General features: G+C 40.9%; 1 protein-coding gene across 4 annotated transcripts in view; it reads right to left on the bottom strand.

The window, feature by feature from the left end:
- The window catches only part of ltn1 (listerin E3 ubiquitin protein ligase 1), a 139,709-nt gene that overhangs the window by 78,900 nt on the left and 38,281 nt on the right, over window positions 1–22,528 (bottom strand). For 3 of the 4 annotated variants that reach the window (XR_009446562.1, XM_048540310.1, XM_048540314.2), the window contains 5 exons: window positions 20,516–20,663; window positions 16,109–16,921; window positions 14,724–14,765; window positions 13,036–13,222; window positions 7,982–8,215 (listed from right to left, as the gene is read on the bottom strand). Coding sequence is in view for 3 of the 4 variants with exons in the window: in XM_048540310.1 (XP_048396267.1) it covers window positions 7,982–8,215; window positions 13,036–13,222; window positions 14,724–14,765; window positions 16,109–16,921; window positions 20,516–20,663 (1,424 nt within the window). In the remaining variant the exon portion in view is untranslated. Of the gene's footprint in view, window positions 1–7,981; window positions 8,218–13,035; window positions 13,223–14,723; window positions 14,766–16,108; window positions 16,922–20,515; window positions 20,664–22,528 lie in introns of all 4 variants that reach the window. The other variant, XM_059650366.1, reaches the window with a different exon arrangement.

Below are 22,528 nucleotides of genomic sequence, written 5' to 3'. Positions count from 1 at the left end.
ACAGTATTTAGTATTAATTATTTCTGTCTGAGGAACAGAGTTCCAAACTCCTGTCACTCAATGTAGAAATGTTTCCTAATTGCACACCTCAAAATCAGACTCTAGTTTTTTTTGATTAGGTCCCCCAGTCCTAGACACATCAACTACAGCAGATAGGATAGGTTGGGAGAAATTATCAGTTCACCTTAAAATCCTGAAAAGTTTGATCAAGTCATCCTTTTACCTCCTAAATTCCAGAGAATGCGATCCAAGGTTGTGGATTTCATCTGCATAATTTAAGGCTTTAGTTCAGTAAATCTATACTGTACCCACTCCAAGGCAATACATGCTTCCTTTGTCGCAGTGCCTACAATTGCTCAGTTTTCCAAATGTGATCCAGTCAGACTTTGTTTAGCTGAAGAATAGCTTGATTCCCTTGTACTATTTTCCTAAGAAATAAAGTCCACCATTAATTAGCCTTTCTAATTATTTTCTGTATTTGTATATAAAACTTTTAATGATTTGTGTACTGGAGCCCCAAGTTTCTTCAGGCTTAACTGTTTTTCACTGTTTAGAAAGGACATTTTCAACCCTTTCCAGGTCTGAAGACATCTACTAACGGTTTGCTACATTGAAATCTATGTGTCTCAGTTTTGCCCACTCATCAATTTTATACTCCATTCACTTTGCTTACAATGCCACCTATGTTAACTAGTCACTTTCATATCAAGTTCGGCTATAGAAAAGGGACTGGGGTAGAGTCAGTGCTAATTTGATACTGAAGTACATAGACCAAAGAATCCAAGTTCAACTCGATTTTGCTAACTTACCTGAAATCTGCTAGGGTTGACATTCTGTAAGGAGAGGTGTAAAAAAGCAATCAAAATTCTAATTTTCATTTGCTACCATTTTGGCTCCATGCAGAAGTGTATGTGCATGCACAATGTGTGTTGCAAAATGCTGAGTGATAATTCAATACTGAAAAATGCTATTTGTGAGGTAACTAAGCAACTTTGAAATCATTCCAGCCAAAGCAGGCATCTTCAGGAGAGCAACTGAGACAATAAAGAAAATGCATCATGTTTTTGATTCTGTTTTAAATCACATGGGGTCACTGAACAAAGACCATAATGTATCAGTTTCTGAAAATTACAAAACATGATTTGTAAACACCACATATACTTCATATTTTTACAACTTTGCAGACAATAAATTACTGCTGAGGCACTAAACTCCATTTATATTAAACATTCCCCTTTTCTCACTGGACCATTGGATATTCCAAAAAAGGTAAATGTTAACTATAGCATTTGACATAATTCACTAATATCAGGAAACAAACTTGACTGAGCACAAATGCTCAGGGGAACATCCAGTCCATTTTAGAAACATTTCCAAAATCAACTGCCACCACTTACACAATCCGTTTGCAGACGCTGAGTCTGGCGAACATGGTTCTGCATTCTATATATTTGAGTCAAGAACAGACGCCACAGATTGAATCTTTATTGTAGGTTGAGGACTTCTATGAAATCCTGATGCTGCTCAATTTTGCTGCTGGATATGCACAATACTTTGTAGCAATCAACTAATTAATTATAGCGAGCCACAGTATGCGCTGAAGAAGAACACCATCATCCTAAATTTATCACTGACAACTTTGCAGAGGAAAAATATGCAACATTCAAGGAAGGATTGCATCAAATTTCCTGTTTAGACAGCTATTGAGAAGGTCCTTGAAATTGGTAGCTTACAACTCTTGAAGAAATGTTATAGGACAGAAGCACCTAGGGACATAATTCTTTGAAGTTCGCAGCACATAGCGACAGGATGGTTAAAAAGGGGTTTAGTACGCTTGCCTTCATTGCTCTGTCCTTTGAGTATAGGAGTTGGGAAATCATGTTAAGGTTGTATAGGACATTGGTGGGGCCTCTTTTGGAGTACTATGTCCAGTTCTGATCACCCTATTATAATAAGGATATTATTAAGCTAGAGAAATCTTCTGAGATTTACCAGGATGTTGCCAGGTATGGAAGATTTGAGTTTGAAAGAAAGGCTGGATAGGCAGGAACTTTTTCCGTTGGACGGTAGGAGATTGAGAGGTGACCTTATAGAAGTTTATAAATTGTGAGGGGTATAGATAGCGCTAATGGTAGGTGTCTTTTCCCTAGGATGGGAAATTTCAAGAATGGGGACATATTTTTAAGGTGAGAGGAGAGAGATTTAAGTCAGTCATGAGGGACAATTTTTTTGAAAACACAGTTGTGTTTCACACGTAGAATGAACTTCCTGAGTAAGTGGTGGATGCAGGCACAGTTGCAAAGTTCAAAAGACTCTTAGGTAAGCACATAAATAGGAAAGATTTGGAGGGATCTGGGCAAGGATAAGGTAGGTGGGAGGAGTTTAGCTAGGATTATGTTCTGTTGGACTGAAGGGTCTGTTTCTATGCTGTATGGCTCTACGATTCTTTGGCAACAGCAAGATGGACAGCTATCTGAAATACTGTGAAAGCATGTTGCAATTTTCTTGACAAAGGTATGTAACTGATCCTGCTCATTTTGTCAATGTTAGTACGCAAATTATTATGGCAATTCTGCGTAAATCACTCCAGACAAAGGAGAAATCACCTAAGCAATTGCCTAAGTCTCCCATAAAGCCAGTTGTGGAAGGACATCTTCAGCAATGACAACAGCTGGGGAAATAATAATCCGAAACAGCACCATCACTGCAGTTCAGTGCATTCCCCACCACTGTTAAAACACCCACCAGTGTAGTGTCACACGAGTTCAGACTGGATGACACAAAGTACACAGCACTTCAACTCTGTAGACAATCTGGATGTGAGTTTGCTCGCTGAGCTGGAAGGTTCGTTTTCAGACGTTTCATCACCATTCTAGGTAACATCATCAGTGAGCCTCCGACGAAGCGCTGGTGTTATGTCCCACTTTCTATTTATCTGGTTAGGTTTCCTTGGGTTGGTGATGTCATTTCCTGTGTTAGTGATGCAGGAGGCTCACTGATGATGTTACCTAGAATGGTGACGAAACGTCTGAAAACGAACCTTCCAGCTCAGCGAGCAAACTCACATCCAGAACCTCAACCTGAGCTACAGATCTTCTCAAAACTGTGTAGACAATGTAGTGGAGGCAGAGGCAAGTGAAGGAGACTCCCCAGGTGAATTGCTGGTCAGGTCCAGTCATGTTCAGCTAGGGAGAGGTGCAGAGTTTTGTTGGGAATTGAAAGTCACATGCAAAATCTTTCTGGTGCAGATATAGAATGTGCGTGACCAAAGGTCAGGACATCTCAGAGGTAAACCGTGCCTTGAGCAGAGAATGAAGGAATCCATCTGTCATCACAAAAGAATTACAGCGCAGCAAGTGCCCATTTGGCCCATCGTGTTCATGCTGGCACCCTGCAAGACCAATTCAGCTGGTCCAACTTTCACATTCTTGGTTGTGGCCTTGAAAGTATTTTCTTCTCAGATAATTAAATAATTCCCTTTTGGGAGTCATGATTAAAACCGCTTCCACCATACTCTGAGACAGTGTGTCCCTTACTATTTGCTCTGTAAAAAATGTTTTGATTTATGTTGCATCTGGCTATTTTGCCAATCCCCTTAGGTCAGTGTCAACCCTACTGCACAGTTCTTCCCCATCTATTCAGTCCAGAACATTGTGCTGACTCTTCACGAGTCCCAGGTTCAAGTCGGATGGGCTACTCACTAATGATTCTGGCATTGAGATAGCTTTGACTGTAGTAACTCTGTGCATTCATTGTAGGATTATGCACTCATGTCAATGGCTATTTCTTCAGTAAATAACCTTTTTCTCTTAGAAGTCATCCACATACCATCTCTGGTAGGATGAACAATTGCAACATATACAGTTGCCTCAGGATCAAGATGTGATGACAGCTTCCAAGAAATCTAACAAATGGCTCCAGAAAACTCTTGTGGTGTTGCATACAACTGTCAATTGAGGGACTGGAATCCTTTTGTATTGATGAATGCTCTTGGCTACTCTAACAGGGCTTCGATTGTCACATGGATGCAATGGAACATATACTGCACCTGAGGGAATCTTGCCATGAATGAAAAGGCCATTGTTTAATGCGCCCGTGCGGCCCCATCATCCTGGAAATCAACGTATTCCAATGCCTTCTTATACAGGGCATCTGCACAATGTTATATTGAACAGCCATTTGTGACATGTCACACTTCACTATCACACTCTGAAATAACCCAGTGACAAAATGTTCAAGACCACTGTCACTTTCAGGACTGCTGCCAGGGTGTGCCATGCAATCTACAAGGCCTCAAATTCTTCTGCAGGATGGCATTCAAACAGCAATCACCTGCCTTAACATACAGACTCTCGTGTCACAGTTGCTCCAAAATATGTTGAAAGCTGAGCCAAAAGTGAGCGTGGTACTTTTGGACTCCCCTTCCATCTCATCTCTCTGTAATAAGGGGTTGCATCTGGTGTTGAAATTTTTCTCACTCTAAGCAGTATTGCTACCTCAGGGTAACTGAATCTCCATGTCCAGGGATATCTCTCACTGGTTAGCTGCTCTGTTATGTTGTGGTTGGTTTGCTTGCTGAGCTGGTTTGTTAGTTCAGACGTTTCATTACCGTGCTGGGTAACTATCATCAGTGCAGCCTCTGATGAAGCTGTTGTGTTTTTTGCCTGGTATTTAAATTCTGGAGTCTGCTGTATAGTGTTCAGTGTTAATGACAAGTCGTTAGACCCATAGTTAGAAGGGTGCAAGGAAAAAGTTTAACCTCCATTTTGCATAGGGAACGAGCATGGGTGAAGACAACCACATCTCCCAGCAGCACGAAGTACAGACTACATGAACATTCTGCTTGGTGAACTTCAGCAACCTCTAGGAAGCCATCTTGAAATGTATAACTACATCGGCAGCTTACATTCATGTAGTCTCTTCAGCACAGAAACATACTACACTGCATTTCATAGAGGTGCCAACAGATGAAAAGTGGTCAGAAAGGCAATACAGGAGCTAGCAAAAAGTTAACCAGAAGTTGTGTCAAAAATATGTATTTAAGGATTTGTCTTGAAAGAGGAAGGTGGAAAGATTGAAGAGTTTAGGGAGGGAACTCCAGAGTGTGGGGCCTAAACAGGTGAGGAATAAGTAAATGGGGAGTGCACCGTAGCCACTTTCAGAATCAGTAAAGGTCAATTAATCAAGTGAAAGATGATGGATAAATTGTATGTTCAAAAAATAGGCTTGTAATTTTTATTTAGAAGTCTCAGACTAACTTTCCTCCACTGCAGAAACTGTAATGAGCTAGTTAAAATCTCTCAAAATGTGACTGACAATGTATGCCAGACTTGTATCTCAGTGGTCAGGTGATAAAAGTGTTCACTTTTTGATAGTAGTCAAACTCTGGGTTGCTTAGCATCTGTTTCTCGTAAATGGTTAATAACTTTCCCTAAGTTCAGAAGACACAGCAGCAGAATTAGGACATTTGAACAATCAAGTCTGCCCCACCATTCAATCATGGTTGATATGTTTCTAAACCCAATTCTTTTTCTCTCTCCCAGTGATCCTTGAACCCCTTACCAATCAAGAACCATGTATCTCTGTCTTAAATACACTCAATAACGTGACTTTCACAGCTCTCTGCAGCAATTAGTTACACAGATTAATGACCCTCTGGCTGAAGAAAATCCTTCTCATCTCAATTCTAAAGTCTCTTCCTACATTCTTAGGCTGTGCCCTTGGATCCTAGTCTCTTCCACTGTTGGAAACATCTTCTCCGTGTCCACTCTATCCAGGCCTCTCGGTATTATGCAAGTTTCAATCAGATCTCCCCTCATCCTCCTAAATTAAATCAAATAGACACAGACTCCTCAACCACTCCTTCTACATCAAGTGCTTCACTCCCAGGTTATTCTTGTGTATCTCTTGTGGACCCCCTCCAATGCTAGCACATCCTTCCTCAGATGCAAGACCAGAGCTGCTCACAATATCTCAAATGCTGTCTGACCAGAACCTTATTCAACCTGAGCAGTATATTTCTGCTTTTGTATTCTCGCCTTCTTGAAATGAATGGCAACATTGCATTTGCCTTCTTAACTGCCAACTGAACTTGCATTAAGAGAATGCTGAACTGGGACTCCCAAGTCCTTTTGTGCTTCAGATTTCCAAAGCCTTTCCCTATTTAGAAAATAATCTATGGCTCTATTCTTCCTACCAAAGTGCATAACCTCACACTTTCCCACGGTGTATTCTATCTGCCACTTCTTTGCCCATCTTCTAGCTTGTCCAAGTGTTTCTGCAGCCTTGCTACTTCCTCAACACAATTCTGCCACTCCACCTATCTTTGTGTCATCTGCAAACGTAGCGGCAGTGACCTCAGTTCCATCATCCAAATCGTTAATGTATGTGAATACTTGTGGTCCCAACATGGATGCCTGTGAATGCCACTACTTGGTGGCTGCCATCTTGAAACAGATCCCTTTATCCCACTCTCTGCCATCTGCCAGTCAGCCAATTCTCTAACTATGCTGGTATCTTGCCCCTAACACCATGGGCTTTTACCTTCTTAAGTAGCCTTCTCTGCTTCATCTACTCAAAGGCCTTCTGGAAATCCAAACAGATCACATCCATTGGCTCTCCTTTGTCAAACTTGCTCATAAGCTTCTCAGAAAGTTTTAACAGATTTGTCAGGCATGACCTCCCCTTGATGAAGCCATACTGACTCAGCCCCATTTTACCGTGCACTTCCAAGTAGTCTGCATTTTCATCCTTAAAAGTTGACTTTAAAATCTTACCAACAACTGTTAATAGGTTAACTGGCCTATAATTTCCTGTCTTTTGTCTCCTACCTTCCTTAAACAGGGGTGTTACATGAGCAATTTTCCAGTCGTCTATTGCCCTCTGACTCCAGTGATCCTGAAAGATCATCACTAATGCCTCTACATCTCCTCAGCTATCTACTTCCAAACCCTGGGGTCTTGTCCGTCTGATCTGGGTGATTTTCTAGTATTCTTAGTATCCCTACAGTGGGAAAACAGGCACTTTGTCCTAACACGTCCACACCGACCCTCAGAAGACCCCACCCAGAATCATTCCCCCCATACCCACCTAATCTACACACCCCTGAACACTATGGGTAATTTAGCACGGCCAATCCACCTAACCTGCACATCTTTGGACGTGGGAGGAAACCGGAGCACCTGAAGGAAACCGATGCAGACACGGGGAGAATGTGCAAACTCCACACAGACAGTTGCCTGAGGTTGGAATCAAACCTGGGTCCCTGGTGCTGTGAGGCAGCAGTGCTAACCACTGTGCGACCCTTTCCCCAACTTCAAACCATTCAGCTTCTGCAGCACCTTTTCCGTAGTAATGGGAACTACATTCACCTCTGTCCGCTGACTCTCTTGAAGTTCTGATACGTCGCTTTCAAATAAAGCCTGTCAAAATGACTGGCTGCTGTAACTGAAACACATCTCACCGCTGAAAAGTCAGTAATAGATGTGGACAGATGTAAGAAGCTTTTGACCCTGTAGTGGCTGTTTACAGCAAGGTGGGCTTTCCAACCCTTTTGTGCAAACAGGTGTATTCCTTCTCTGTCAGAGAATGTGGCTGGCTGTTTAGAAATACATACGTCAAGGACTCGGATGAGAAAGGGAAAATGCAGAATGATTACGTTCAACAATTCTGGATGGGACCCATAGTTTATTATACAACTGGGTTCTGTACTTGGCGCGTGTGACTGTAATGCAGCTGAGTATACAATACTGTTTCAAACTAAAAATGAAAATATTTTACAGCAGCAATTTCTGAAAGCAAATTCCTTTAAAATATGCTTCCTTGTTAGATAAATCACTATCAGATATGTCCTGCAATAGTATAACGCCATGACAAGGTTGTTGAGGTGGATGAAATTGCATCACATTAGATTAACATTGAAACTACAAATGTTTAAAATACAGAGAAGCAATAAACCGAATTTTGCAACATTGCACTTCACCTGACAGATGAGTCTTCTCCTGGCTTTGGGCACAGAGCTGGAAGATTGTGGAAAGAAGATCTTCAGCTGATGACATCTGCAAACATTCCTTGACGGAGCAGAAAAAATTAGACGCCAAATCACAAACGAAGGAAAGCAGTGGCTCCACAACCTGAGTTTTAGACAGGTCCTTAGAAAGCGCATTGTGCAGTCTGTCAATTATCCTTTCAACGTACAATTCAGCGATCAAGAACTCTACAAACAAAAATAAAATTTAAATACTATAATGCATCCTTAAGAAAACGTGGATCCCTGAACCCTTTCATACCATAATTCAATTAGGGTAATATATATCAATTGGTTAAAGTAATCATATGACAAGAGTGGCATAATGGGGCTAACTGGATTGCTCTACAGAGATCCAGCATGAACTTAACTGCTCAGGTGATCTCCTTCAGTGTCTTAAGATTCTACAATATCCTGATCTTTAGTCTCATGGACCTCGTCAAAACTCAGCTGAACAAAAATTATGACCACTGATTTCCAAATTTTTCTTAAATCAACCAGTCCAGATGTACCATGATATACCTCTGGAGCAGGTGAGACTTGAACCAAAGCCCTCTGGCCCAGAGGTAAGGACACTACCATTGTCACAAGAGCGCTTACCACCAATTTCCATGCCTTTGTCAAAGATGTATCTCAGATTGGATGGAATTTTCTTCTGGTGCTCTAATAATCAACAAGGAGGTTGGATAGCTCAGTTGGCTGAACAGCTGTTTACAATGGAGTTGGCTGAACAGCTGTTTACAATGGAGTGACACCAACAACATGGGTTCCTGTATTGGCTGAGGTTGAGCTGGTGCCATGGAAGACTCTCTTAGAACATAGAACATAGAACATAGAACAGTACAGCACAGAACAGGCCCTTCAGCCCACAATGTTGTGCCGACCATTGATCCTCATGGATGCACCCTCAAATTTCTGTGACCATATGCATGTCCAGCAGTCTCTTAAATGACCCCAATGACCTTGCTTCCACAACTGCTGCTGGCAACGCATTCCATGCTCTCACAACTCTCTGCGTAAAGAACCTGCCTCTGACATCCCCTCTATACTTTCCACCAACCAGCTTAAAACTATGACCCCTCGTGCTAGCCATTTCTGCCCTGGGAAATAGTCTCTGGCTATCGACTCTATCTATGCCTCTCATTATCTTGTATACCTCAATTAGGTCCCCTCTCCTCCTCCTTTTCTCCAATGAAAAGAGACCGAGCTCAGTCAACCTCTCTTCATAAGATAAGCCCTCCAGTCCAGGCAGCATCCTGGTAAACCTCCTCTGAACCCTCTCCAAAGCATCCACATCTTTCCTATAATAGGGCGCCCAGAACTGGACGCAGTATTCCAAGTGCGGTCTAACCAAAGTTTTATAGAGCTGCAACAAGATCTCACGACTCTTAAACTCAATCCCCCTGTTAATGAAAGCCAAAACACCATATGCTTTCTTAACAACCCTGTCCACTTGGGTGGCCATTTTAAGGGATCTATGTATCTGCACACCAAGATCCCTCTGTTCCTCCACGCTGCCAAGAATCCTATCCTTAATCCTGTACTCAGCTTTCAAATTCGACCTTCCAAAATGCATCACCTCGCATTTATCCAGGTTGAACTCCATCTGCCACCTCTCAGCCCATCTCTGCATCCTGTCAATGTCCCGCTGCAGCCTACAACAGCCCTCTACACTGTCAACGACACCTCCGACCTTTGTGTCGTCTGCAAACTTGCTGACCCATCCTTCAATTCCCTCGTCCAAGTCATTAATAAAAATTACAAACAGTAGAGGCCCAAGGACAGAGCCCTGTGGAACCCCACTCACCACTGACTTCCAGGCAGAATATTTTCCTTCTACTACCACACGCTGTCTTCTGTTGGCCAGCCAATTCTGTATCCAAGCAGCTAAGTTCCCCTGTATCCCATTCCTCCTGACCCAAACTCTTACCCAAACTCTCCCCTCACCTGAGGTATGGAGGCCCACATATTAAAACACCACAATTCATCCTTCTCTTCCTTAATGAGAGCAGCTCTATGATTAGGACTGTGGTGGCCTTACTTTTTAATACAGAACAACATTAATTTTTTTTCTAAAACTGTGGAATACACCATGGGAAAGATAAAAATTGTTTTCAATCACGTTTTTTTCATAAAATAATCATTTAATTCTTCCAAAACTACAGCAAAAAGCAGTTTCTTTTTTAATTTGTTTTTGAGAATGTGGATATTGCTGCCCTGATAGAAGTGACAAGTGCTGTCTTCTTGAACTGCTGCAATATTTGGGATGCGAGGTCCCTCACAGTACTGTTAGGAAGAAAGTTCACCCAGTGTCAGTGATATAGTTCCAAATCAGGAAGATGTGTGGCTTAGGAGGAAGGGTGAAGGTGGATGTGTTTCCAAGCATCTGCTATCTTTATCCTTTGAGCTGGTAAAAGTTAAGTGATGGAAGGTGCTGTCAAAGGAACTGACCTGAGTAACTGCACTGTAATTTCTTGATGGTGCATTCTGCTACCACTTCACACTGGTGAAGGAAGTGAATTTTGAAGATGATAGATTGGGTGCCAATCAAGTGGGCTACACTGACCTGGAAACTGTCAGCTTGAGTGTTGTTGGAACTGCACTCAGGCCGTCAAGTACTGATTATTCTAACACATGTCTAATTTATGCCTTGCTGATGTATAGTTTTTTGTGCTGAGCATCTCTAAGGGGGTGTGAGCCCTGGGAAAGTCACACTGTGTGCCAACTCCATCCCAGAGCACATCATGGTTCTGATGAGCAGAGATTAAATGGGAGAATTCATATGATTTGTACCAAAGCAATTCACTGTAATGCAGCCAAGTTCTAAATTATGCCAAGAGCAAACAAGGTGTTCACCACAAAGGATGTTGCAGATTGCTCAGTTCCTCCACAAATATTGAGACAATCCTCAAGGAATTATAGCCATAATTATAACACATATATATCGTTATAATATAACATAATTACATGAATTTCTTTGGGTTAATGAGTCCTTGCTGCCTTCAAATTAAATCAGAAAAGAAATGAAATATTACCACTTCTGTTTGTTCAAAATTCACTCTAATCCTGGTTTCTAGTTCCTTCCATGTCCCTATGATCCCAAAGCAGAGCACCCCACCAAATGCAGGATCGAGGCGGCCCACTTTCAGGTGGCCTTGATTCACCTTACCCTAGGATCAGCTCTGCTTTGGGGAGCTGGAAGAGTTACTCATTAAGAATTCCTTGCCTTAGACCTGGTCTTGTAGCAAAATTTGACCATTAAATTGTGGCTAATCTGTGTCAGATTGTAAAATAACAAAGAAGACAGAAGGAAAACAGGAAACTACAGCCCAGTTAGCATCACATCTGTGATGGGAAAATATTAGAAGCAATCACTGAAGATGCTACAGCCAGGCACTCAGCTAAGTTAACATTTTGTGAGGGGGAAGTTATATTTAACCAAAGTGTTGGAGATTCTTCCCCCACACAAAATGTTAATTTATCTGAGTGCCTGGCTATAGCATCTTCAGTAATAGTTTCTAATATTTTCCCAGGGATTAAAACCAAGACTTCATTTTTTTTTTACAATTTACATAAATGACTCGCACGCACTGAAGGCTGGTTGCTAAATTTCCTTAAGTTACAAAGAAATGTATGTAATTAAGTGTAAAGTGAACATAGAGAGACTGCAAGTGACTGGGCAAAGACATGGCAAATGGAGAATAATATGGGAAAATGTGAAATTGTTAATTTTGGCTGGTAGAATAAAAATGAATGATACTAACTAAATGGTGAGAGATTGCAGAGCTCTGAGATGCAGAAAGATCTGGGTATCTTAGTGAATCAATCACAAAAGTTTAATACAGAGGTAAAAAATCAATTAGGAAAGCTACTGGAATGCTATAATTTACTGTGTGGGGAATTAAATATAGAGAGCGAGAGGTTATAACTCATTTATATGAAGCATTGATAGTATCACATCTGCCGTACTGTCTACGGTTTTGCTTCCCTTTATTTAACAAAGAATGTGAAAGCATTGGAAGCAATTTAGAGAATGCTCACCGAACTGTACAAACATGTGAGGAGAGGGTTAGGCAGGCGAGGCATGCACGTGCTGGAGTTGAGAGGAATTAGAAGCGTAGTTGAAACACATTAATGAGTATTGATACGGTAGTTGTGGAAAGGATATCTCTGCTTGTTTGGGAATCTCGAACATGGGTTAAACGTTAGGGGCTGCCCATTTAAAGATAGAGAAGGAGAATTCTGTTCTCGCAGAGGATCACAAGTGCTCTTTCTCAGGAGATGGTGAAAATTGAGTTTTTGAACATTTTTAAGACAGAGGCAGATGGATCCTTTATAAGCAAGATGAAAAGTTATTATTATGGAGTAACAAGATCAACCATGTTCTTATCAAATGGAAGAGCAATCATGAGGGGCTGAGTGGCTTACCACTAGTTCCAGTTCATATGCGTATACGTATAGTCACTCAGCTTGTCTTCCCCACTTTGAGAAATTTTTATAAAGGTAATGTGACCAGTCTGAAAAATATCAACTCACTCAGTTTCCACAAGCTTTTAGTGGAAGCAAATTCCAGATTTCCCATGCACTTTTTCTGAAGAAATACTTCCTGAGTTTACATTGAAAAGCCCAAATCTTAAGATTTTAAGATTATACCTCAGCTATTTATACATTTTATCAAATCCTTTGTTATTTTAAGCTTGCTATTTAGATAAACACGCATTTCTAGAAAATGGAACTCACTGCCACATGGTGTGGTTGAAGCAAGTAGTAGATACAGATAATACATATTTCAGATACATTGGATACATATTTCAGCTATGGAGTTATTTACTGTCACAGAAGGTAGTGTGACAAGTGTTTTGTCGCCATAATGAGGATAAGTAGGAGGGGACTCGAGCATAATATTAATATGGATGGTTTGGACCAAATGCCCTATTCTGTGCCACATATCTATGTCATCACATAAAGAGTGTTCTGGAAGGTTTTTGAATGAAAGCTTCTCTACTCACCATTACTGAAGTGCTTAGACAGAGCAAGGCTAAGTAACACCCAGCTTTTTGAGTGAGCATCTTTTGGCCAAGAGCTTGTTATTCCCATTGTACAGAGCTCGTCTGTAAGTAAGACCAATTTCTCACCAAGTACTTCTCCTTTCAACCAATCAGAAATAACAGTATACTTAACTTGATCCAAACATGCCTGAAAGAAACAGGTTAGAAACTGGACGGTCAAAGATTACCAAGCATTTTAACTGTTGTAAATTAGGTTTTCTGAAAATGTAATGTTTATAAACTTTATGCTTATAATATTTATTTCTGAAAAGAGAAACACATTGCCAGAGCTTTTATGTTGAGCTCAGTAGAGCAGAAGTATGTCAAATTTCAAGTGATCAATTCTCCTAGAAGAGAAAAGTGTGCTAATTGGTTCACAAGTCGATGCTGATTGACGCAGGCAATGCCATGGAGAAAGCAAAGGTTCTCTAAATTCTCAGGTAATTCAAAAAAATGCAAGATGTTAACATAATATTCTGGTTTGGACAGACCAGGTCACTGCGTTTCCAATCAGCATTCTTTTCTCCTACAGTAATTATTTATGGTAATTATCTGAAATTTAGCATTCTAGTATTTGTCTTGTTGAGCACAATATGAAAACATCTTCAGCAGTGTTCAAGTTTGGTACTCTACGTGACTTTTAATAAACTTTTGGGAAGGATAGCTTAGTGCCAATGTCACTGCAACAGTAATCCAACACTCTAGGCTAGTTTCCTGAGGACAGGAATTCAAAATGCACCATGGTGGAAAGTGGAATTTTGAATTCAATTAAATTGAGGATGAGAAAGCTAGTGTAAAGGCAACCATGTAACCACTGCCAATTACTGTAAAAACCTCATCATCTGCCCTCTTTACCTGGTCTGACCTACGCGTAATTTCAGACCCACAGTAATATAGTTAACTACCTTCTAGGCAATTAGGAATGGACGATGGATGTCACTGGCTAGGCCAGCATTTATGAAGAATCCTTTCTGTAAATTGAATAATATAGCTATTAAGGGGTTAGTTTTAATGGTTTTGAGGTTCAAAAAAATTGCCTATGATATTAATTCCTTCCATCTTTACAAGTCCAACATTGGTGCCGAGGGAATACCTTATTTCATTTTTATTAAAATTGTTGAGAGAATCACAATACATTGTTTCAAAATGATTTGAAAATTCTAGTCAACTGGTGGCCACAGTTGAGCTAACAACATAAACGTGCAATACTGATATGTCTATACAGGGTGCATAAAATATGCACTTTAAAATTGTCATTTGTTAACTAGAAAACCAAAATTTGATAACAAAAAAAGCTTTTTCTGTTGTCAGCCTATGAATACCTACTACTACTAATTTAGGTTATATAAATCATCTGCAAATGAATTTTAGTTTAATTTATCTTCCCTTTAGTTCAAATATTGTTAAGTAGCATGCTAAAGGTATTCACAAAAATGGCTTACATGATGTAAGCCTTTTATTTTGAATGTTGACTGAACAGCTGCATATTACATATCATTTACAGTTGAACATGAAGAGAAATTTAAGAGCATGCAATATGATGGTCTGCACTTCTATTTCAAATGAAAAAAGGAACATTTAAGGTCCAAAATACTGAGCAATCTGAAAATCTAACTCAGTAAATAAATTCCAGTAGCATGCAGAATTACCTTTTGTACAATGTGAAACACGAGGAGCCAGCCTTGATCCAACTACAAAAAAAAATTCACATTCTTTAGTAAAGGGGTAGTATTATAATAGCTTGTATTTGCATGGTACCTGTAACATAAGAAATGTACTGTTGCTTCTCAAAGATGTCAAGCTAAAGTAGTTAGAAGAATTGGAGTCTAAAATTTTGTTAAAGTGACGATTTAAAGGAAAGACTGAAAGGAGAAAATAGAGACAGACAAGTGGAGAGATTTAGGGAGGGAATCCAGAAGCCGAAACCTAGGCAGCTAAAGCTAAAATCAATGATGAGAAGCACAAGAGTAAGATTAACCAACAATTCTTAAATGAGATACATATAGGTAACACCAAGCCGTAAAGGCATTTAAAGAGGAGGGTGTGACTTTTTAATCTGGGGCATGACACATCAAGGAGTAAACACAGGAAAACATCAGATTGAATGTTAAGTGAGATGTAACAGAAGAGTTTTGGATCAGTTTTCAAACATACAAACATAGATGAAAGAGGAGAGAGAGCGAGCGAGAGCGAAACTCATGGCAATTAGGGTGCTGTGGATGCACGAACTTTCTGTTTCACCGACATGGAATAACACTGCTCAGCATTCTTGGTAGTTGGACAGGTAGAATAAAGACATAAACTGGTAGAGCTGCAGGGACACAGCCGACCTGGATTGATGGTCCAAATACAAACACATGAACAAGGAGCAGGAGTAGGCAATTCAGCCCCTTGAGCCTGCTCTGCCATTCAAAAATATCATGGTTGACCTGATTGTAAACAATGTTCCCTCAATGGCTACACTGCTCTCAGAGGGTCTGCACATACCAACCAGCATACAGACCCACTGACTTCCAGTTCTATGAGCCGTGCACAAATATCAGAGGCCCATGCAGCAGCATGAATAATTAGAAGGAACATCGATTATAACCTCAAATTCACATTCCCACCTACCCAATAAAATTCCACCCACCTGCTTAACAATAATGGTCTTTTTCTATGCCATGATTATTCTGTGCCCTAATGGTGACAAAGCACAAACAGCTATAACAATGTCTTGAACATGTTTCAGAACTACTAATCTAGTCCGTAAGAGATAGTAGGAACTGCCAAAACTGGAGAATCTGAGATAACAAGATGTAGAGCTAGATGAACACAGCAGGCCAAGCAGCATCAGAGGAGCAGAAAAGCTGACGTTTCAGGCCTCGACCCTTCTTCAGAAAGTTCTCAAGAAGGGTCTAGGCCCGAAACATCAGCCTTCCTGCTCCTCTGATGCTGCTTGGCCTGCCGAGTCCATCCAGCTCTACACGTTGTAATCTAATCCATAAGACTGGTGAATGAAACTGCCATTCATTTCTTGCGTTCTTTCACCTACCTGAGAGATTTGGTTCAGTAGTATCTTCCTTTCATTGTTATCGCAGCAATGAAGAACACTGTAGAGCATGTCAATCAAAAAAATTAAGTCAGTTTTATCTTCTTTCACCCAGACTAGTAGTTTCTGAGTCAGAAACCGCACAGCAGGGTTACTTGCCATTGCTTTCACTTCATTATTTGTTTCAAAGACAGATTCAGCACTCTCGGGTTTATCATTTTCCAGCAAAATAGTAAAAAGCTTTGTTGATGGAAATGAGCTAATGAGTGTAGTCAGGAACACAAAATGCATTTCGGAGTTCTGTTCATTTATGAAGGTCATGCTCAGTTTGGCAAGTTCACAGTTTAGAGCTTCCAAAGGCACTGTTCTGGCAGGATGGCTGCCCTGATACTGTCTTAAAGTATCCTCCAAATTTTCAGATTCCAATGCATCCTTAGTTCCAAAAATTAATTCTTCCAGATGATTGGTAGCATTGCTTTCATAACTCTGAATTTCTTCTTGATCAATAAATCTGATTTTACTTTTCTTTTTGACAGACTGTTTTGTAATGCCCTTAGGATTTCTCATGCATCTGAGCAAAGAAGAGATTCCTTCTAATATATTTTTATCAACTTCCTTGCTGCCTAAGTGAGAAATGCAGACTTGAGAAAGCACTTTCCAAAACTCAGATAACAGTCGGTCGTATGCAACAGCCCACTCTTCTATATCTGGATTATCAGTTCGTCTTTCCCACGAGGCAAGTGTGTCTGAGAGTTTGGAGAAAATGTCACTTTGCAGTCTGGGATTCTTCAAAGCAAAATTTACAAGAGGTAGCAGCTGAAAGAAATAAGAAATTCAACTTTATTATTTTCAAAATTACTCTAACAATTGTCAAACATTTATTTGCCTTATTCTAAGTATGCACCACCTGCATCTGTACATGTTCTTCTTCCTGTATGCCATGTACACAACTTGAAAAGTTTAAAAGATACAACAAGCAAGCTTGCAAACAACTAAAATATTGGTTAACGATCAATACAAAAACCGTAAATATTGTTATAATGTGCCTAAAAACCACAAACATTTGAAAGGTATTTGAATTTTCAGCAACAGACTAAAGGGATCACACAGTATGACTTTCAAGATTTAATATTTCTACTGTAACAAACCAAAAGCAATTTAGTACTTAGGTGTGACTATCCAGAACACCAAACTGGCTACCTTGCATGCACAACATAGTCAGTGACAACGAGATGCACGAAGCACGTGCATATGCACCCACGGTGTAACTGCATTCTATGCACAGTGATGATATCATCAGCACACACACTGCTAACGTAGAATTGGAGAGGCATGGTCAGGGTTGGAACTCTGGTGTGAATAGGGACAAAAGTTGGCGTTGAGCATGGAGGGAGTTGGGTGGCCTGCACTGGGAGCAGAGGAGCCAGTCTCCATTCTTCATTTTTTGCATTTAACCTTATTTTAAAGATCACATTTAAAAAAAACTTTTCTAAATGCACACTTCCTGCAGTCTGACACTTGCTACTGCTTTCCATTGCTTACAATGATCCTGGCTTTCTTTTTCCTTACATGCACTCTTTGTAACTCCAGGAGGTGGCCTTGATATGAATCACAACTTTAGGAGGGAGCTTCTAATTCACACCTTTTCTTTAGAATAGAATATCCTTTATTCTGCAGAAAAGATCCTCTTGTTACGTTTATCTTGACTGATAATTGCCCGTCAAGGACGAATTTTACTTCTCTTGGTCTCTCTTGCAGACTGACCTGTGCCTGAGATGTTGGGCATTATCTTAAAAACTCTAACTCAATATGCTACAGAGATAGTAGTAATTGCCAATGCTGGAGAATCTGAGATGACATGGCGTGAAGCTGGATGAACACAGCAGGCCAAGCAGCATCGCAGAAGCAGGAAAGTTTGACGTTTCGGGTCGAGACCCTTCTTCAGAAATGAGGGAGGGGAATGGGATTCTGAAATAAATAAGGAGACGGGGGAGGCAGATAGAAGATGGATAAAGGAGAAGCTAGGGTGAGAGGAGACAGACAGGTCAAAGAGGCGGGGTTAGAGCCAGTGAAGATGAATGTAGGTGGGGAGTTAGGGAGGGGATAGGTCGGTCCAGGGAGGACGAACAGGTCAAGGACGCGGGATGAGGTTAGTGGGTAGGAGATGGGGGTGGGGCTTGAGTTGGGAGGATAGGTTGAGGAGGCAGGGGCTAGCTGGGCTGGTTTTGGGATGTGGTCAGTTGAGGGGAGATTTTGAAACTTGAAGTCCACATTGATACCCTTGGGCTGCAGGGTTCCCAAGCGAAATATGAGATGCTGTTCTCACGAGGAGCTCAAACAGTTCATCCACTTCATTAGCACCTTCCACCCCAACCTTAAGTTTACCTGGACCATCTCTGACACCTCTCGCTCCTTCCTGGACCTCTCTGTCTCCATCTCTGGCATTCACCTGGAAACCAGTATCCATTTTAAGCCTACCGACTCCCACAACTACCCAGAATATTCCTCCTCTCACCCACCTTCCTCTAGAAGGCCATCCCCATTCCCAATTCCTTCGCCTCCCCCGCATCTTCTCCCAAGAAGAAGCATTCCACTCCCGAACATCCCAGATGTCCTCTCTTTTCAAGAACCGCAACTTCTCCACAGCGATCGAAAATGCCCTGGACCCTGTCTCCCGCATTTCCCGCAACTCATCCATCACACCCTCTATCCGCAATTATAACCAAAACAGAATCTCCCTCATCCTCACATACCACCCCACCAAGCTCCAAATCCAACGCATCACCCTCCGACATTTCCGCCATCTGCAATCTGACCCCACCACCAAAGACATTTTTCCCTCCCCACCCTTATCTGCTTTCCGGAGGGACCACTCTCTCCATGACTCTCTTGACCACTCCACACTCCCATCCAGCCCCACCACCCCCGGCACTTTTCCCTGCAACCGAAGCAAGTGCTACTCTTGCCCCTACACCTTCCCCCTCAAACTGGTCCCAGGACCTAACAAGAGTTTTCACATCAAACAGATGTTCACCTGCACATCTGTTAATGTGATATACTGTATCCGCTGTTCCCGATGTGGCCTCCTCTACTTCGGGGAAACTTGGGGACCACTTTGCAGAACACCTACGCTCAGTTTGCAACAAACAACTACACTTCCCAGTCGCGACCCCCGCCCCACCCCACTCCTTGGACAACATGTCCATCCTGGGCTTCCTGCATTGCCACAATGACGCCACACGAACTAACCTCATCGCGCCTCCTTGACCTGTTCGTCCTCCCTAAACTGAACTATCCCTTCCCTAACTCCTCAGTTACATTCACCTTCACTGGCTCTTTGACCTGTCTGTCTCCTCTCATCCTATCTTCTCCTTTATCCATCTTCTCTCCGCCTCCCCCGTCTCTATTTATTTCAGAATCCTCTTCCCCTCCCCCATTTCTGAAGAAGGGTCTCGACCCGAAACGTCAAACTTTCCTGCACCTCTGATGCTACTTGGCCTGCTGTGTTCATCCAGCTTCACAACGTGTTAACTTGATATGCTAATGGTTTCTGCAAACTTCCCTCCCTAAAACTCATGTCTACAGCAAAGTGCATCAGTTGGACCAAACATCTAAGTAGACATGCTAATTAACTATTCTCTTGACCGCTTAGACCATTCCATCTTGGAATTATACTGGCAGTTATAAGTACAAAAGCTTATAAAGCTGACATTCCTAGCACTTCAAAGAGAATCATCCTACAAACAGCACAACTACTTTCCATTATCTACAGATGTGAATATCTAGAACCTCCTTCTTCCCCGTAAAACAATCTGGGACCCCTTTTCTCAATCAAGCTAGACAAAACACGTTTTGGGTTGGAAAGAGAGCAGGTCACATGACCAGTCTTTCCTTTATTTTACCTTAAAGATATAACTCTAAAACAACATAATCTCATAAATTTTGCATTTATAATAAAATCAATTCAAGGATGACTTTTAAAGAGTAGTGAAAGTCAAATTCAAAAGGCATGATGCAGTCTATTGTTTCCCAGCATGGTATCACAAACATATCACCAGCTGTAGCTTTGTGACCGTAATCCTCCACATAGTAGTCAATTACCAACCTCACCTATTTTAGGGAAGTGTCAGTGACCAGATGCTCTGGATGAAAGGGAAAGATACTGGTGACTGTTCTTTAAACACCTATTCCTTTAGTCAAGGATATTACAATGCTCGAGGAAACTCAAAAAGGGAACGGAATAAGAAACACCTCTCAAGGAAATAAAAACTGAGGTGATGTGGTACACTAAAATGCACAGAAGTGCCAATTAATAGATACAAGACTGCAATTTCCAGACCCCTTACTTTCAGTTTTAACAAGTTAATTTTCTGTACTTTCGAGAAATGTTTGTTTTAGATTTTCATATACCTGTTCACTTATGAGCATCTGTTGGAGTTTTTGGTGATCCTCAGTGTTTCTGAGATTTTGGTGTAGAGTGAAGCATATGCATTCCATAAATGCTGATACAATTGCTGAACTCTCAGTGCAGCTCATCAAGGCACGTTCGCTCTGTAATCTAATCATCAATAATAAAAAGATATATTTTAAAAATAATTAGAGATATTTATTCTCCAAATTATCTCAGATAAATTGTGAACTCTTAAGTGTAATGCAAGTCCAGTCCTTTTGTAAGATTTTCTTTGTTTTCTGTAAGGAATCTGTCAGCTTCCTTTGGCATTCACTTCAAAGATGGGGCTAAGAAAATGCAACCTGTGGAGTACTGAATGAAGTTACATTCTCCATTAGCTAAAGGAATTATATACTTAAATTTCAATTTGCCACACTAACATGCTTCATTTCATTAAATTTAATAAAATGCACAATTCTCTAACTATTGTTTAGCATTACAGGTAGCATTCCAGTTTTAGGTGATGTGGTTAAAACATACACTTGCAGATGTAATGACTCAGTAAGAAATTTGGAAGAAGCTTATACACTCAGCAATGTCCAAATGTGGAACATACTGCCACAAAGATTAATTAGCATGAAAAGTATCTATACATTTAAAAGAGACACGAGGGAGCAAAAACAGAATGTTACATTGGCAGGGTTAGATTGAAGCTTATGTGGAGCATAAATATGAAGATGGAAATACAGACCAACTGCCTTTTCTGCACATTATGATGTATGCAATATGTTAGAGCACTGGTCAGTTAATGGCAAAGTTTGTTCTGCTCTAACATTCAGCTGAATGTAGCAATGTGACATTTCTGTATGGTCTGGCTTTCTGCTATCCCAGTATCCTGACTAAATCCTCAGCCACTTTCAATTCTAAGTGCATCATTTTGTATTCTGACATATTTTCCCCTTTATATGTAAAGTGAATTCAATAATAGGGAAAAGTGATTAAAAAGGGAAAGATACGGAGGTAGTTTATGAGTCAGGAATATTAAAAACAGACTGCAAGATCTTTGAGAACTATATGAAAAGGAAGAGAATAACAGAAAGCAATGTTGATCCCTTAGCTGCAGGGACAAAAGATACTACCATGAGAAAACGGCAGAGGCATTGAACAAATATTTTGTCCTCATCTTTGCATTATATACACAAGTTGTATCGCAGAAATATATTACAGCCTAGGGACTAATAAGAGCAGCAAATTAGGATAGTTACCACCAGTTAAGAAAAAGTACTGAAGAAATCCAAGGGACCAATATCTGACAAATCCCCAGGATGTGATGGCCTACGTCCCAGGGATACTAAAGAGACACTGCAGACTCAGTAAATGCACTGGCTATGATTTTCCACAATGACCTAGATTCTGCAACATTCCCATCAGGCTGGGCATTAGATTTTTTTTTTTAATTCACTCATGGTATACAGATATCCTACTGGTCTGGAGAAGGTTGTGGTGAACTGTTTGCAGTCCTTGTGTGTAAGAACACCCACTGCCAAAAAGACTGTTCCAAGATTTTGACCTAGCCATCATCAGGTTGGATTGGTCCTGCTTTTCGTGATGAAGATACACTTACTTGATTTTCCAGAATGGAAAATTCTAGTATTCGTAGTTGTACTGGAACAGCTCAACTCACACTGAGGTCACTTTTGGAGCACTGGTCGACAGTACTATTACCAGATTACTGTCAGAATGCACAGTTTTTGAAGTATACTCTACATCCAACTGTTCATTGATATCATAAGGAGTGAATCTAATTGGTGAAAGGCTGGCATCTATGCAACTGGGGATCTGAGGTGAAGGCTGAGATAGATCATTCGCTCGCCATCCCTGGCTGAAGATGGATGCAAATGCTTCAGCCTCGTCTCTTGCACTTAAATGCTGGGCTCCCCCATCGCTGAGGATGGAGATATTTGTGAATCTTCTTCAGCCTGGTTATCTGTTTGATTGTCTACCACCATTCACAAAGAATGTGGCAGAGCTGC

The sequence above is a fragment of the Stegostoma tigrinum genome, chromosome 12 (assembly GCF_030684315.1).
Source record: "Stegostoma tigrinum isolate sSteTig4 chromosome 12, sSteTig4.hap1, whole genome shotgun sequence".
Classification (NCBI taxonomy): Eukaryota; Metazoa; Chordata; class Chondrichthyes; order Orectolobiformes; family Stegostomatidae; genus Stegostoma; species Stegostoma tigrinum.
This window is presented reverse-complemented; position numbering and strand designations above follow the sequence as displayed.